Source organism: Alligator sinensis, unplaced genomic scaffold (genome assembly GCF_000455745.1).
Source record: "Alligator sinensis unplaced genomic scaffold, ASM45574v1 scaffold264_1, whole genome shotgun sequence".
Classification (NCBI taxonomy): Eukaryota; Metazoa; Chordata; order Crocodylia; family Alligatoridae; genus Alligator; species Alligator sinensis.
This window is the reverse complement of record NW_005841831.1, coordinates 2,786,598-2,803,194: the sequence shown is the minus strand read 5'-3', so window position 1 is coordinate 2,803,194 and position 16,597 is coordinate 2,786,598. Positions and strand designations below refer to the sequence as shown.

At 43.6% G+C, this 16,597-nt stretch overlaps 1 protein-coding gene across 4 annotated transcripts in view; it reads right to left on the bottom strand.

The window, feature by feature from the left end:
- The window catches only part of HIF1AN (hypoxia inducible factor 1 subunit alpha inhibitor), a 136,095-nt gene that overhangs the window by 116,760 nt on the left and 2,738 nt on the right, over positions 1–16,597 (bottom strand). The window contains exons 3-9 of one of the 4 annotated variants that reach the window (XM_025209290.1): positions 15,501–15,649; positions 13,648–13,793; positions 12,361–12,467; positions 11,830–11,893; positions 11,408–11,518; positions 3,448–3,502; positions 1,589–2,421 (exon numbers count right to left, since the gene is read on the bottom strand). In XM_025209290.1, the coding sequence (XP_025065075.1) occupies positions 2,324–2,421; positions 3,448–3,502; positions 11,408–11,518; positions 11,830–11,893; positions 12,361–12,467; positions 13,648–13,793; positions 15,501–15,649 (730 nt within the window). In that variant the 3' untranslated portion in view covers positions 1,589–2,323. Of the gene's footprint in view, positions 1–1,588; positions 2,422–3,447; positions 3,503–9,423; positions 9,826–11,407; positions 11,519–11,829; positions 11,894–12,107; positions 12,217–12,360; positions 12,468–13,647; positions 13,794–15,500; positions 15,650–16,597 lie in introns of those variants that run through there. The other 3 variants (XR_003095089.1, XM_006014836.2, XR_003095103.1) reach the window with 3 other exon arrangements.

Genomic DNA, 16,597 nt, shown 5'->3' with positions numbered 1-16,597 from the left:
CTTTCCCATGGTGGAAGCTAGAGAGTGAGTAGGGGAATGGCAGTCACACACATTGAGGCAATTCCAGGGCCCATGGTAAACTGGATGATACAAACAGACAGGCGGTTCCAGGGAGAACTTGTTTATAGCTGTCCCAATTAATATTTATATGACAATAGCACTGGCATGCTTCAATGTGCTAGGGGTTGTTCATATACATCATAGGAAGACAATCCAGAGCCCAAGCGGTTTACAACCTAAGTACACAAGACAGACAAACCATAAGAGAAAATGACCCATGACTTCCATTGTATAGATGGGAATCTGCAGCACAGGGAGACCAAGTGACTCGCTGAAGGTCACACAGGAAGTACATGGCAGAGCTAGGAAACAATTCCAGATCGCTTGGATAAGCCTGTGAAATACCAGGTATGTCCTTCCTTCCTTCAGACTGACATTTAAGTAGGGTGCTTGTACTGTAAATCTAGGAAGAAGGGGAGCCATATTTTACTACAGCAGTGTGGAGGACACGGTCAAGAGTAGTTCAAGTTGTGTTTGCTGGGGATTAAACGGGTTTTGATGGCCTACATGTAAGCATCTTACTCTACGGACTCTTTTTATCACCACATAAGATTAGAAAAGCGTGTTCAGAGGATGTCCCCAGATTTAAAACAAGGTCCTAATAGCCCTTCACACATTGTCTTCTTTTCAATGTCTGTCTAGCACCCAGCAGAATATGATCATAATCCTGACTGGGGTCTTTGGAAGCAACACACACACGCACACACTCTTTGCTATACTTTTTCAAAATATATTTTACCAGTCACAGTTTAGATTCCTAGGATTAAAAAAACCCTAGCATCTTCAGCTTGAGTTGTTTATTTTTCCCCACAGTCAATCAGGAGGGTCCAGAAGAGGGCCATTTGTATGGTCAGGGGCTTACAGGACAAGCCCTATGAGCAGAGACTGAGGGACCTGAACCTCTTCAGCCTCCGCAAGAGAAGGCTGAGAAGTGATCTTGTGGCCGCCTACAAATTCATTCGGGGGGACGCAGCAAGGGATCGGAGATGCTCTGTTCACCAGGGTGCCTCTTGGGGTAACAAGAAACAATGGTCACAAACTGACAGAGAGTAGATTTAGGCTAGATACCAGGAAAAACTTCATGGTGAGGGTGGCCAAAATTTGGAATGGGCTTCCAAGGGAGGTGGTGCTCTCTCCTACCTTGGGGGTCTTTAAGAGAAAGCTGGATAGGCATCTGGCTGGGATCATCTGACCCCAGTGCTCTTTCCTGCCTAGGCAGGGGGTCAGACTCCATGATCTGTTGAGGTCCCTTCCAACCCGAGCATCTATGAATTACACATCTTTGAGAGAGTCTATTCTACAATAAGGGAGAGGAAAGTGAGTCTATAAATCTCCCCCCTCACCCCTGGTCTCAACCAAAAAAAAAAAAAAGAAAAAGAAAAAGATTGACCAGGGAACTGGAGGCCAAATATGAAACTTGAAACTCAGTTCTGGAGACTGACTACATCAGAAGCAGATAATCCCCACATGTATATTTAAGGAGACACTTGTTTCCAGACATCCTACGAACACTCAAAGGAGATCATCTAGACCACATTGCCAGCAGCTTTAAATATACTAGTTCACTACATTCTAGTTCAATCTACTGGAGTTATATCACAGCATTGACCTATCAAGGCAGTCCAGTACCCTGCTCTTGCTAGTAGCAAGGAAGGTACCCATCCCTGACCTGGCTCAGCTGTGTACTAATGGAGAGACTTTCCATCTGCTGACAAAGCATGAGTAGAACTGATTGGGAATTCCTTTTTGTGACAACTTTATCAAAATGCTGATTCATCGAAAGCTTGGGGTGGAAAGGAGGATTCATAACACTTTTGATAAAACTTGTGTGATGAATGACCTTTCAGCTTAGGGGTTGAGTTTTTGGTGAAAGACAGGGTAAAAGTGACCTCAGAATAGCAATAGTAAATAATCTGAGTATCAGGCTACTGGCACCTCCATTTCCATAAAGAACTTTAAGGGATTTTAGTTTTCCGCCGATGAAAAAAATGAAGATTTTTTAATTGTCCAAGTTTCAATGGGAAACTGGCTTCTCACCCAGTTCCAATCACGAGCTTCAGGAGCCTTTAATTTCTCAGGACACATAACATGTACATACGTATTGGTAGTACAGACACTCTGACAAACTTGGTCTCTAAAGAAGGGGAAGATGAAAATCCAAGGGCAGCAGCAGCATACAAAGGAGAAAATACTCACAACCTTTTTTATAATAGGTACACATTAACTGTATCTAAATATCATTCAATCTATTAGTGAATGATAGCTAGGGAGCTTTTTCTGGGAACTGCTGAAGAAATGAGTGCAAAGAGAGATGAAGTAGTATTACAGCCTTATGGATCCAATTCAGTAAGAACGTTGCACCTGAAGCAGATGAATGGGCAGTTCAGTCACTATTGCTCATTTGATCCAATACAAAAAAAACCCCTAAAACCCAGTGATGCTCTGCGCCTGGAAAATGATTGGTGCTAGTGACTGACAGAGGCAGGCTACAGGCAGTCAAAGAAACTACCACAGCTGCTTTTATTGACCCTGTCATGTACTCCATCAGTTGCCTCCTTACTCTCAAGGGATGTGACATAACTAGAAGAGTCTGGACAGCTTTTCTTTGCCCATCCACCTTTTTACATATGCCACTCAAGGTCCTTCTAACCCTTCTCTGCTTGGGAACTGCAGGTGTCTTTGTAAAAGGATCTAGGAAAATTCTCTGCAAGGCTTAGCAAAGTGGTGGTCATCTTTAACAGGACACTGAAGGGATGGGTCAGAATGGGGTAAGGAGAGGGATCTGAGAGATGATCTCACCCCCTTACGAAGCAGTTGGCTGAAAAGCACTAATTACAGGGGAAAATTTGGCATAGGCAAGTTTCCCTGAAAGCTTATTTTGGCTAAGCAGAGCCAGGTCCATAGCTCACCTTGGAGATCCTTATGTTGCGTCTCACTTAGGCAGAGAGGACACTGTAGAGCAATGCTGGCACTACCAGTTGTGTGGCTGAAGGCCACCTTGCTGTGGAACATGTGGGGTTGTGATAGCCAGGGTGGCTGCTTCTATTGTTTGTGGGGCCTTCCCCCCCTTCTCTCGTTCTAACAAAGATTCTGATTAATGATTGCTCATTCCTAATTGTCAAATTTCTTTTCCTTCATCCTGTGTCTAATCACCAGTGACAGAAGCCATTACGCAAATGAGAGCAGACGACTTCCCACAACTGTTCTCGTTGGTAAAAGCCTTGTAATTTAAAGCTCTGATTTGTAGAGGAAAGCTGCGTTTCCCCAAGGCGTCCGGGCATCTGTTCCACTTACACTCTGAGAGCCTTCACTTCCGCTCCCTCCCCCGCCAATTAATCTTCCGCTCACACAAATATTTGACTTTGCAAGGCAGTAATTAGAACTTACTTTGCATGTGCTCATCCTGGCGAAAGCCTCTTCTCCTCTTTCCTTGTCTGAAGACCTGCTCAATGTAAAACAATGCGTGATGGAGGTGGCGACCCTTAACCTGCTTGAAGATGTGATGCTGAACTCAAACCTCCCAACAGAGGTGGGCCCACCCAGATCCACAATCTCTGACTGGAACAGAGATGAGCTGAGGTCCAATAGCAACTAGATATTGCTAGAATTGAATTGGGAATTGAAAAGGGAATTGAAGATACAAGGAAATGGAGTTTAAGGGAAGTATTGTGAAAGATAACTATTTACAATAGATTTTTACCACTGGGAGTAACAGACTAATCTGTGAAACAGAAGGCAGCAACATTAGGGCCTGGGGGGGGGGGGAAATCGCATGATCATGGACCAAACACCAAAGCATCTTTTGGTGCCATCAGACCTCCCAGCTAGATGCTGGTCACAAAGGGAGGTCATTTGTACAAATCCAGCAGCCTGCCAATCTTCTGTTTTTACAGGTCTCCATTCAGCCATAAAAACAGACATAGCCTGGAAGCCCATGGCCACAGACTTTCCTTCTCCTTCAGAGAATCTCCTCTTCAAGAAATCAAGGGACAGAAGACAAAAGGCAAATGGGAGCTAGCAAAGGAAGCAAGAGGCAAAGAAGAGAAAATAAAATGCAAAGTAGGCATATAAAGGGAAGAAAAAAACATGAGTCAGATATGGGTTATCTTCTGCAGAGTTCACACACTGCCTGAATGATGGTGAGTAGTGTTGGAGTGATGTTATAGTCATGATGGTGCAGGAATTACATTTTTTTGTGGGTGTTACTTTTCATTGGAACAACTGCATGGTTAAGATACAGTCAAGGTAAGTTTTCAAATGCAAGGCATTCTTTATCAGGTACAAAAGCATACTCCCTGTATGAATCACTTCACTGCGGTGCCTCAGTTTTCCCACCTAGAAAAACAAATGGGCTAATCCCGCTGTCACTCACAGGCCTATTGCAAGGCTTGTTGTAAAGGGTTTTGTGCTCAGGGATGATTGCTGCAAAAGGGCAAAGGTTAGACATGTCTACCCTATGTACTATCATCAAGGTAAGTTACTCATACACAAGGCATGCAACAGCATAGGTATCATAGAAAGCTGAGGCAGCCACTCTCACAAATGATGTGTCACATTGTGCAGATCTAGAAGTAAATACATATTTCAAAGGGACATGATCCCATGAAGATACAGGTCATAACCTGTGCAGGAACAAAGATAAGAACAGGAAACAGAGACCAGCAGTGTTGGATCATGACATCGCCTCTACCCAAATCCTAACTGCCTAATGCTGGAGTTCCTAGACACTATGCAATCACTGATACTCCATCCTCCTCTGCTTATCTGCCATTCACTGTTCACCGAGCAATTCACCTCTTCCCTTGTCCATTTTCCCTCCTCCACTCCCAAACCATGTATGTGCCTTTAACCCAATGAATCAAATGGAGACACCATTAATCATAGAGCAGTCACATGCTCCCCAGCCCAATCACTAGCTGCATTTGACAAATTAAGAAAAAAAAAATCCAACCAGTGCACTGTTTCGGAACTACCCAAGGATGCCTCTACGAAATGCCCCGATCTTGTCCAACCGAGTGCTCCCCACCTTGCTACACGAACACAAAAGTATCCTAAATAATTTCCACCCAGCTGAGATGAATGTGATTACACAAAATGGTTCCCACTGAGCTATCAGGCACATATAAATTAACTCCCTTAAAGTTTAATAGACATGAGGCATCATAATCAACACACATTGTAATGCATACCAGAGCTGTGTGTATGTAGAATCTCACAAGAATACACTGGCCTTTATGCTTAGGGGCAGATCTGCTGCTGCTTACAAAAAAGTGAGATGTTTGATCATAGGAAAATAGGGCCGACAGGGACCTTATGAGACCATCTAGTCTAGCTCCCTGCTCAAGGCAGGATCATCTCTGACTTAAACCATCCCACTCAAGTGTCTGTCTAATCTGTTCTTGAAAATTTTCAGGGATGGAGATTCCACAGCTTTTCAAAGTAGCCTGTTCCAACCTCAGTAAGATCCTCCTAATCTCCAAACTGAATTTCCTCTGCTGTAGCTTGAAGCCATTGTTTTAGTCCTGTTCCCTAAAGCCATAAAGAATTGTCTATCTCCATCCTTTCCATAATCACCCTTCAGGTATTTGAAGACTATTACCAAATCTCCCTCAGTCATCCCTTCTCCAGAATAAGTTCACCTAGTTCTTTTTTCCCCATAAATCATGCTTTCCAGGCCTATAATCATTTTGGTTGCTCTCCACTGTTCTCTTTCCAATCTGTCCATATCTTTCTTGAAGTGTAGTGCCCAAAACTGGACACAATACAGCAGATAAAGCCTCACCAGCACTGAAGCATGGAAGAATCACTTCCTTTCATTTGCAAGAGAGACTCTTAACAAATGCACAGAGGACACAGGATGGCTCTGGGGACTGGTTTTGACAAAGGTTTTTCAGCTCTCACTCATGGCCTCACATCTAACCCATGCTTATACCAGCTGACAGTGGCTGGGTGGGCTGGCATGCGTGAAGTTTTATCAGTCCTATGGTTGGTGTGCAAGTGTCCCTATAGGCAATTCCTTATTGCTCCAAGAAGCCCAGAATACACTGATAACACCATGTAGACAGGACTCCTCTTTTACCCCAAGGAATGTTATCATCTCAGGGGAATAGGGGTAAGACATTGCCAAGAAGCTGCATGTAACAGGGAACATAAACCCTGTTACTAGGAAGCACAACGGCTCCTTCAAGAACAGTACTTTCAGGGCTGGTCGGGTGACCGGAAGAGAGCTCAGGCTAGAGCTATATAAACTCTGGTCTGAGCTAGCCAGGCGGGACCGGGCTGAGGGTAGACTCCGGAGAACTCCCAGAGAAGCTGCAGCAGCTCTTGGAGAGACAGCAGCAGACACTGGGATGCAGAGACAAGCCACGGCACTGCAAGCAGGCAAACTGCCTTTTTACCTTTATTTTTGTTATAGCCCAGGGGCTTACTGCTTATGCTGCATTTTGTAAACTGGTGGTTTGTGGCTGAGGCTGTAGGGGTGGAGACCTCATTAGCACTCACAGGGTGCAGCTACAGAGGGGCTAGAGAGCCCAGCACCAGAGGGTACAGCAGACAAGGGCCAGAGGCCCAGTGCGGGGGGCTAGGGCCTTAAAGCCAGGCCTGAGATAATAGGTATGGGCAAAAGGGCTTAGCCATATACAAGGGGATGAGGCCGGATAGGCTGGAGTCCCAACACAGTTGGAGAACAGCGTATAGGACCATGTGCCCACAGCATACTAAGGGGCTAGAGCCTATCTAGTGCGTCTAGGCTGGTGGGCCTAGCTAGAAAGAAAGGTGCAGAAGCCAAGTAGGCTGAAGTCCCAAGACACGCATACAACTAACCTCTGCGGGGTATGAGGCATGCTAAGGGAAAGCTGGAACATGCACTTAGCCTCTAAGGCAAAAGGCCCTCACCTTTGGTGAGTGGGAGCGTAGATATCGTTTTGGAAGCCCTGGGGCAGCTTCAAGAACCAAGGAACATCAAGCTGTGGCAGGTGAGTGGAGTTTGTTCCCAGAGGAAAACTGAGCTATCAAATGACTTTGGGTACCTTCGTAGGCTTAAAAATGCCGCTGAAGGTGTTACCCTGTTACACTGCACCACTGGCACTATCCATATTTGTTAAAAGATTAAAGGGCCAGCAATAGGGCACCCTTGACCTGTAGTGACTTCTTTAAAGAATTTAAAAGCTGAAGAATTCCAAGCTCTGGATTGTGGATGCTATGCTGATGTCCTCTTTCCCACAAAAATGAATGCCTTAACTTTGTATATTCTGCTTTAGGAACCAGCACTCACAGAGAATAAAAGCCACACACTTCTGTTGTTCAACATTGGTTGTATTTAAGAACTACACTTCAGAAGGTACCATGTGTTTCTCTCACACACCCCTATTGTAAAACACACACAGCTTCCCGATACCATTGCAGGGGCCTTGAAAGCACAAATGGAAAGGGGAGTGGAGGGATGGAAAACGTCAGTCCGTCAGTGCACTGTAAGTGAGCTTTCATGACAGTCAAGTGCAGCAAAAACTGCTCAGACACTTAAAAAGTTAGACCTTTGGCAATAAAAAAAAAATCCCATAGTTTCCATATGTACCATCCTCTCTGTGAGGCACTTGGACCTCACATCGTGGGATTCAAAAAATGGAGGCGCCAGCTAGCAGCTCATATGACTGCCGTGCTCTGAACAATGTCATGTAGATAAGGTCCACATCGGCCATCCGCTAAGTAAGGCAAGAGGACTTGCCCACACTCCAACAACTTTTGGGAAGACTTCAGTTTTAGCCAGAGACAGAAGACGTTGATTGTTTCTCCTTTTCTCCATCTCCAAGGTGGAGGGTTGAAAAATACTTGCTGAGTGACCTTGGTTCTGATCTAGACAGAGCTCTGGAGAAGAAGTTTGTCTCCTGCTGCCCCCTCACCTGGGGTTTCATTTTACTAAATCAGTGGCATGGGGATCTTCTGTAACGAGATGTCTGTTGTTGCCCACTGTGCCACTCTTGACACCAGACCTGAAACCAGCCTTTGAGAACAATTCAAAAAACTGAAAGAACCCACTAGATATTGTCAGACAATTCAGTTGAGTTAAGTATTTCTTCTGTTTCTATGTGAGGAAAGTTCACTGTAAATGTTATTAGAACTGTCCCAGCACAAGGTAGCACAGAACTAGATAAAGATACAATGGGATTTCCCTAGTGTTGTCTCCTGCCTGGACTGTAAACTTCACAGAAACCTGCATGTCAAGATAGGCCCCAAAGAGAAAAGGAGATAAAGCACTAGGAAATAAAGTTAAAGGAACTAGCTCTCACTGGTCATTGGGGTGCATTAAATGGGACCCAGTACAGCTTATCCCACCTCTAATTTCTATGATCACTTACAGCCATATTCAATAGACCGCCTAGGAATAGCATAGCAATGCATGATGAGAAACTAGAGCATGTCCCCATGTGAATTGGAAGCCTCTGCAAGGAAAAACAACTAGGAAGAGTTTGATGGCTCTTCTGGTAGGTTGCTGGGACTCTAAAAAGGAAGCTCTGCTGCTTCCAAGTCCTTGCCTTTCCATTTCTGAGGCTACCGTGCTAAGTCCAAAGGATTCAAACAAATTTAAACACACTTAAACAAAAACCTTCCCCCCACTTCTCCCACACGGTTGTACAAGAAAAGGTGCAACACAACAGCACAAGCCAAACTGGTACACTGAGAGCCTGACAGCTTTACACACACACTACTTGCTGAGCTTACCAGTAAAGGGCACTTTCTGTTTTGTCCAAGGAACTGGCACCCCCTGGTGGAGAAAAGGGAAGCTGTGTGCGTCTCATTCTGAACTGGTCATTCAACAGTCTCTCAGTTCAGGACCCCTGAAAATCAGTTTTCATGCAGCTTAATCATAGGAGACTTGGTCAGTGTCCTGGCGTGTCTATGGCCCTTTACCACGCTACACCCACTTTTAATCATACTGTGACTTTAGAAAGAGAGGAATGAAACCTTCACTCCTGAAAGAAATCTGTCAACAGAAGAAAAAAGGTTCCCCACCAGCTTCATACAAGAAGCAGGACTCAGAAAGGGTGGGATTTTGTGTGCACATACTATATGGATTCAATCATTCTACTCCGTACCCAGCTCCAATGCCCTGAGCATAAATGTCTTGGGGGTAGGGGGATCCAAATCATCTGCCCAGTTGCTCCTCATACCAAAGTCATCACATGCTTATTCCCACCATCTACAAGTGCCAGGATTCAGCAGGGACAAGACCTAACACAAGAGGGTCATGAAAAGCTAAGGCTTTCCATACCAGTTTTCAGATACCATGCGTCACTGCAAGCACCACAGAAACCCAGCTGATGGGCTTGAACTCTAGAAGGCTGAGGGAACAAGATCACAACTGGCTCCCTCCCAAACTGTCCTTTATACACTTTAAACCCCAAAAGGAACACATCTGAGTGCCTGAAGCCACACTTCTCATCTCAGCACACAGGGAAAACACAGTTACTGGAAGATGGATTCTTGCCCATTAAGTGCAGATTCGTTCTTGGGAGGTGGAAGGTTCAGTTGGATGACAGTGGGGAAAGAAGGGGGGGGCTAATGGTTTTGCAGTTCCAGTAGTCCCCTTAAATTGTTGTGGGGCGGGACAGGGATGGGCCAAGAACCCATCAGTCTGTTAAGTGCTGCGTGCAATACTAGCGCTCAGTATCTTCCATTGCTTGTGAACAAAGCAGCTCCAACAGTCACCCAGGTAGCTAGGGCTTAGTCATACCGACCCTTAATCATCATGTTCAACAAGGGACCCACCTGTTCAAGACAAAGAGAGATTGTTAGCCACAGAACATGCACCACAACAGGGGTTGCAAAAGTCCATTCCCTTACTATCTCTGGCTGTGATATTATCAGCTCCTACAAACTAAGTAAGGTGAAGAAAACAGAAGATTGGCAACACTGGAGTTTGTTATTTATACTCCAGAAAACACATTTGGCCCAGTTCATAATGAACCACGACAATGCCATGAGAGGACTGTACCATCTTTCAGATGAAATACAAGACCAATCTCAAAGATACTGCATATCTTTCCACAAAAGAAAGCCTTAGTGTCCTGGTCAAATCCCAGCTCAGGTATACTAAATACAACTTCTGTATGCAAAAAAAATCCCACCTGTAATTTCAGTTGTAACCCATTTAATTCACTTCTTGTCCTAAACTTGTTCTATATTGCTGGACGCTACGTATTAAACGAACTACCAAATTCAGAGGCTATTTCGGAGCAAAGGAATGTTCTCCTTGTATAATCTGAGAGATATTTTGAGATCATTTGAAATGAAAAACTTGACAGAGATGTTTACCATGCCTTGACCTATCAGTAAACATTGCCTTGGAATAGCCAGGAAATGCCTTTCACATCTTGGTTAAAAAAAAAGAAAAAGAAAAAAGGCACCTCCCCTTGGGGGATCACCCAGATACCAGATGTTTGGGCTAGAAAACACCACTAAATATTTTCAGACACCAACATGTCCTTGAACTGATCAACAGTTCAGGATCAGGGCTTGGAAAAATGTGTTTGTTATGAAGATGTTTGTATTTAGCACCCAGTACTTCAACTTCAGCAGAAGAGTGGATTTTCAGAGAGAAACTACATTCCAAATATTAGTTTCATCCTTCAGTTTATGAGGTACTAGCTCAGGGGTGGGCAATTATTTCGGGTGGAGGGACACTTACTGAGTTATGGCAAGCCATCGAGGGCCGCATGACAAGCAGCCAGGGGTAGATAAATAGTAATTTTCTAAATTTTTTTATGGGGTCCGCAGGCCGGATAGAATGGCCTGGCGGGCCACATCAGGCCCGTAGGCCGCATTTTGCCCACCTCTGTACTAGTTGCTAAAAGTCATATCAGAAACCAGGCTTGGGGAGAGGGGGGCAGAGAAGGAAGCAAGAGTGTTATCAGAATGAGGTGGCTCTCAGCCTGGGACAGCTAGACAAAACAATACTGTATTCCAGTGAGAAGCTAGTTACGGACCTTGCCCTAACTGCCCTGAAACATTACCCCCTTGATACTGTCATTCATCCTCTGTTCATCTTCTGACCAGCAATGTTTGTCCGGCAATATCCAGAATACAGCATAACAAGTCTTGGTGAAGAGACTGGTTTCCAATGTTACAACATACTGTGGTATGCACAAATCATTCCCAAGCTTTATAATTTGAGGGATTCATCATTTTGTAATCCCAAGGCACTGTGAGGTCAGTGTTAAGACTTGCCACTAACAATACTGCTGCATTGCCCCTTCTCCCTCAAGGCCACACAATTTGCTGGAGGCTGAAGTTCTGCCGACCATACTCATCTATTTCAATGGCAGTGGCAGCATTTCTTTTTAAATTGTACCTCTTGTGGGTTTCCCAGGGCCTCTCCCAGCATCTTCTCAATGTTCCTCATTATCGCCACTTTCTGATGAGCCTTTAATGGATATTCAATTCTCTTTGGAGTAGGGGCACCCTGAAAATAAAGAATAGCTCATTGTGTTCTTACTGAAATGTCTGCCTTCTCCCAGCATCACCTGTGTTGAGAGGAAATACTCAACCAAGCATCACAGATAATTAGCAACAATGTTCTCTCATGCCAAACCATGGACAGAACAAAATTCAGGTCTTTTCTAGTGACAAATCCTACATGCAAAATTACTGCTGTAATGTTAAGCCACGCTTGACAAAGACTGTTTTGTCTTCATGCTGCAGCACCAGAGAAGTTGGGAAAAGTTCTATGAAATAATGAACCACCACAAAGAAGTTTGAAGGAGAGGTCCTTACCTTGTACCAGAAATTCACAGTGATAGTAATTCCCCCATTCAGCAGAGACTCGATGTGATGCCACCTGCATAGAAACAGCACAAGATGGAGAGAGAAACTCCTGCAAAGTGAGACATCCCTAGATACTGCAGAGGGCCATATTACTGAAGAGTGACCTTGTCTTGTCCCTCTGCCATCAACAAAACCCCCCATCTGACCTTTGTACAACTCCCCTTAGTTACTGAAATCTAACCATTTTTGTGGCACATATGACTATAGCATCTGAAAACCCCACACACCTCAAAACTCCAGGGTAGGAAGTAGTTTTTCTCTCATTTACAGACAAGGACTGGAAGCAAAGAGTGGTAAAGATCTGCTTAAGACCTCACAGCAAGTATGCAGTTCAGCCTGAAATAACACCAAGATCTCCTGAAGCCCAGCACTGTTCCAACAAAAAGATTATCTTTTCCCTTTAAACTTCCATGTGCTCCACATCCCTTTTAACCTCTCATCCCAGCCCTGTCATGTGCCAGCTCATTGCATGCTCCTTACCAGTACATAGGGATGTAGAGAACATCACCCGGGCCCACCACTGTCTCATAGCCAACCACGTTTTGGAAATTAGGGAATTTCTCATAATCAGGATTGTCAAAGTCCACCTGGAGGATCAGAAAAGATAAGAACATAGAACTGATGAACAAAACATATGGAACTAAGCAGAGTATCTTTTTCATAGACGGTCTCTATTTCAGGCTCTCCCAGTCCTGCATCCTTCTGTTGATCTGTCCTTTGCAGGTCACTTCTGTACAACAAATACCTGCAAAAATGCTTCCAACTACTGTGGTGTTAAGTCTGAATGACAGTTACATCAAAAAGATTTCTTGGACTCTGTCTCTCTCAAGTTGGGGATAGATAAAAGAATCTTACCCCCTTTAAAAGGAAGGGGCTTAACAGCTGAATCCACCTTAACTGTTTTGTCTGCTGTTAGCCCACAGCAAATGGAAGCTAAACTGCAATAATTTCCCATTAGGTTAATTAATTCAGGAGTAAATTACTGCGATTCAATTTCACTTACTGCTGAATAGGAGTGGAGAGATAAAACAGTTACAGTGGATTCAGCTGATGTGCATGCATGAGCATAAATTCCCTCCTCAACTCGCCCTCCCTCCCTAATGCAGTATAGTTGCCTGCCCCAACTCTCCATGAATAATTAATGAAACAGGAAGAAGAAGAGTAAAGAGAAAGGAAATAGTCCCCCAGCTATTTTATTGCAAAACAAGATGTTTATATTCCTAGAATGTATGATTCAAGACTGAAAGAAAACTTCTTTGGATCAAAGCAAACAAGAGGAAGACAAGAAACATTTCCAAAAAAGTTATGCTCTTCAGCTAACAAATTAGCACTCAAGAGCCCAGAAGACAATGCTTTGCACATCTATCACATCTCAAAGTATCTGCAACATGAAGTTTTACATCATTACTATAGTAGACAGCAGATGGGGAAACTGAACACTTGAGGAATTAAATGACTTGTTCAGCTCACGGCTAGTAGCCAAACTCAAGAATTCTGTCTGCTCTATTACAAGAACATATTTGCCTCAAAGTGATGCTGATGTGTAACCTACTGCATAACTGAGGCACAGCAGAGTCCAATTTTACAATACAGAGACCAAATATAAAACTGATCTGATGCAGACATTCTAGTGGCTCAGCTGCAAGGTAGGAATCGGTTCACAATACAGATCCAGCATATCTTCCACATAGCTACAACTTTCCCAAATGTACTCCTTTCTGTGTGTAATAGAGAACAGATCCAATTCACCACAGTCATTATTCTCACCTGGCTCTGCCTGTCACATGGATGGTGCACAGGGTAGGGGTAGAGGCACTCAAACTGATCTGGAGGGAACAGGATACACCGCTTGTAGCCCTTGATCTGAGCAAAGAAGTTCTGCTGCTCATCATAGTGAGCTGGTGTCACGTTCCCTGCACAAAGAAAGAGGCTGATAGTCACCAGACAGAAACACTCTCATCTCTATTTTAAAGGCTGGAGCAAAGTAGCAGAGATAAGGAAAGCTAGGACTGGCTGCTTGAGTAAAAAAGGGGAGGAGCTTTTAAAAAACACAAAAGCTCTTAGTATGGGGGGGGAGGAGATAAATATACTCTATAGGGCTTTAAGGGGCTGATTAGAAAGTGGCAGTATTTTTGCAAGCTTTGTTTAAAAAAAAAAAAAGTGACATCCACTTCCTTGAGATGCCAGACCACCCCTCAGAGTAGGTCTCTATAACATGATCATTAGAGAAAGGACAGGAATACTGTCCAGTGAAGAAGCAGTTAATGATCAACACTTATTAGACTTCAATGGTAAGAAAAACCTTAGAAAAGGAACTGGGATTCTGAGCCACTGTCAGGCAATCTGCAAACTCAACAGCACTGCACTGGTTCAGACTTCATCTGTGTGTTAAGGTATCTCAGAAACTACAATGGTCAAATGCTAAATGTGGTTAAGAGAATAAGACTGCAAGACGGCAAACTCCAGAAAGATGTTCCTTTTCACCTCTGCAAACTGGCCCCAAAGACATACCTCAATGATTTTGAGTGACTCTTAACTGGATGTTGTTTGACCAAGTTACAAGCCTTTGGCAAGAGTCTATGCAGTGCATTTATACGGAGTTTTTCCTTTAAATTAGTAAAGCATACAGTGAAGGTAGGAGCTTTACTACGCGTGTTTGATTAGCTTACTTAGCTGCACAGTGAAAGTAACAGCCAGAGCTTAGACAGCCATCAATTTCTAAGGAGCTTAAGACTGGTAATTCAAGTGTGACAGGCAGTTTGATTAAATCTCATCCCCATGTCCCTCAGAACTGCTTAAATTCACAAACCAGATGAGAGATTAAAGAAATATTCGCCTTCCACTAAAATGTCCTGCATGAAGATGATGAAGTAAAGCACATGTTTTCTGAAACTTCAGCCTACATTTCAGTCCCCAAATTGATTTCCAATTCTACACTTATCAGGTGCCTACCTTCAAGATCCTAAGGGCACTATATGATGTTGCAATATCAAACTGAAGTCATTTGAAAGACAGTTCTTTCCTCCAATATGCTGCTCACTAACACCATGTTATGGCATTGGCTTGATATTGATTCAGAAAGATTAATTCCAACATCTCCTGACATTCTGAACAGGCTTACTCCTGCTTAGCTCACAACAGGTTGCATTCTGACCTTAGCCAACCTATTGCATGCTTGTTCTTGTAGTATTCAGAGACTGGAAAAAGAATGTAACATTCTGTGCACTTAAAAACCAGAAACCAATACAGGAATGTATAGGATCAGTTCACCCATCACTGATAAAGACCAGGGGCAGCTACAGACCATGACTGTTGTTAATTCAAAATACACTCCACAACTCTGATACGATGGCAGAGAGCTGAAACTACAGTGAGCAATTAAACCATGGAAACTTATCCAAACAACTACAGCATTCTTTGGTCGCTATGAACAACTTGGATTACAGAAAAAGTGTACGCACAAATGAAACTCCCTGTAAATTATCAGTGCTGCTTCCGAGACGACGAGAGGTCAGTTAATTCTGGAGAGAAGTGGTCAGAACAGCTGAAAATGACCCCCAGAATTCAAATTCACCAATGACCCTCCTGGAGAGCAGTGTTAGAATCAGTCAGTTGCTTACCTTCCATGCCAATAAGCAGTAAATTGGAGGTCAACTGCCCCCACCCACGCTTCCCCTGCTGCTTGTTAATCCAGTTCCAATTAAAGCCTAAGAAATCCATCACAATCTTCCTTCCAACTGTATCATTCAGTGTCTGCTGCAAATACAACCTGCATTTTCCAGAGAGAAAAGTTAAAGAGTGAGCATTAAGTATCTGTTCATACAAAAAGGCATCTTCTCATTACCCTCAAAAATATTTCCCTTTCACTCCACATGCACACACATATACTGCCCCCCTTTTACTATTACAAGCAGGTAGATTTGAAGATAAGTCTCACATAAACACTGAAAAATCACCTTCTCTCAAAAAGAGGGAGACACCTACTATTTTTAGAAATTCTACTATCACCATCCAGCCCCAGGGGCAGGAAGTCAGCTGGGGTCATAGGATCCTAGCAAGATAAAACATCCAAATTTCTCTTGAAGGTATTCAAAGTAGGCGCCTGAACCACCTCTGATGGCAGGCTATTCCAGACTTTGGGGACTCGGACAGTAAAGAAGCTCTTCCTTATGTCCAGCCTGAAACAGCCTTGGGGGAGTTTATAACCGTTCAACCTTGTCATTCCTTGGGGTGCAAGAAATTCATGTCTATGGAAGGGAAGAGTTCTGAAAACCTGAGTCAGTCAAACTTCACCCTACAGAAATTCTGACAAAGGAAATTGATTCAAATTTGGTTCAAATAATAATATATTGAAAGAAGGACTTTAGTGTTAGGCTTTGGAGCAAGGAGAAATTAACCAGCAAGTTCATTAAAAGGGAAGTTTAAAAAGCCCAATGTATCAGACAGCCACTGTCTATAGCCAAGTCAAATTAATCTGTACCTTTAAGCTTAGCCCTTCTTCTTAAATTAAGACACTAAAATCCCTGAGGAACCTTTCCAATAAAGAGCTTGTTTGGGCAGGATGAGGTTGAAGGAGCCTTAACATAACTATTAGATCTCAGCTCGCCAAGCTCAATGGCACATCTGAACATTGGTTCTTGCTCTGTAGCCACACAAGAGACAGAGAGAACCTCATTCACTGCAGATGAGTAGTGCATATTAATACTCCAATACCCAG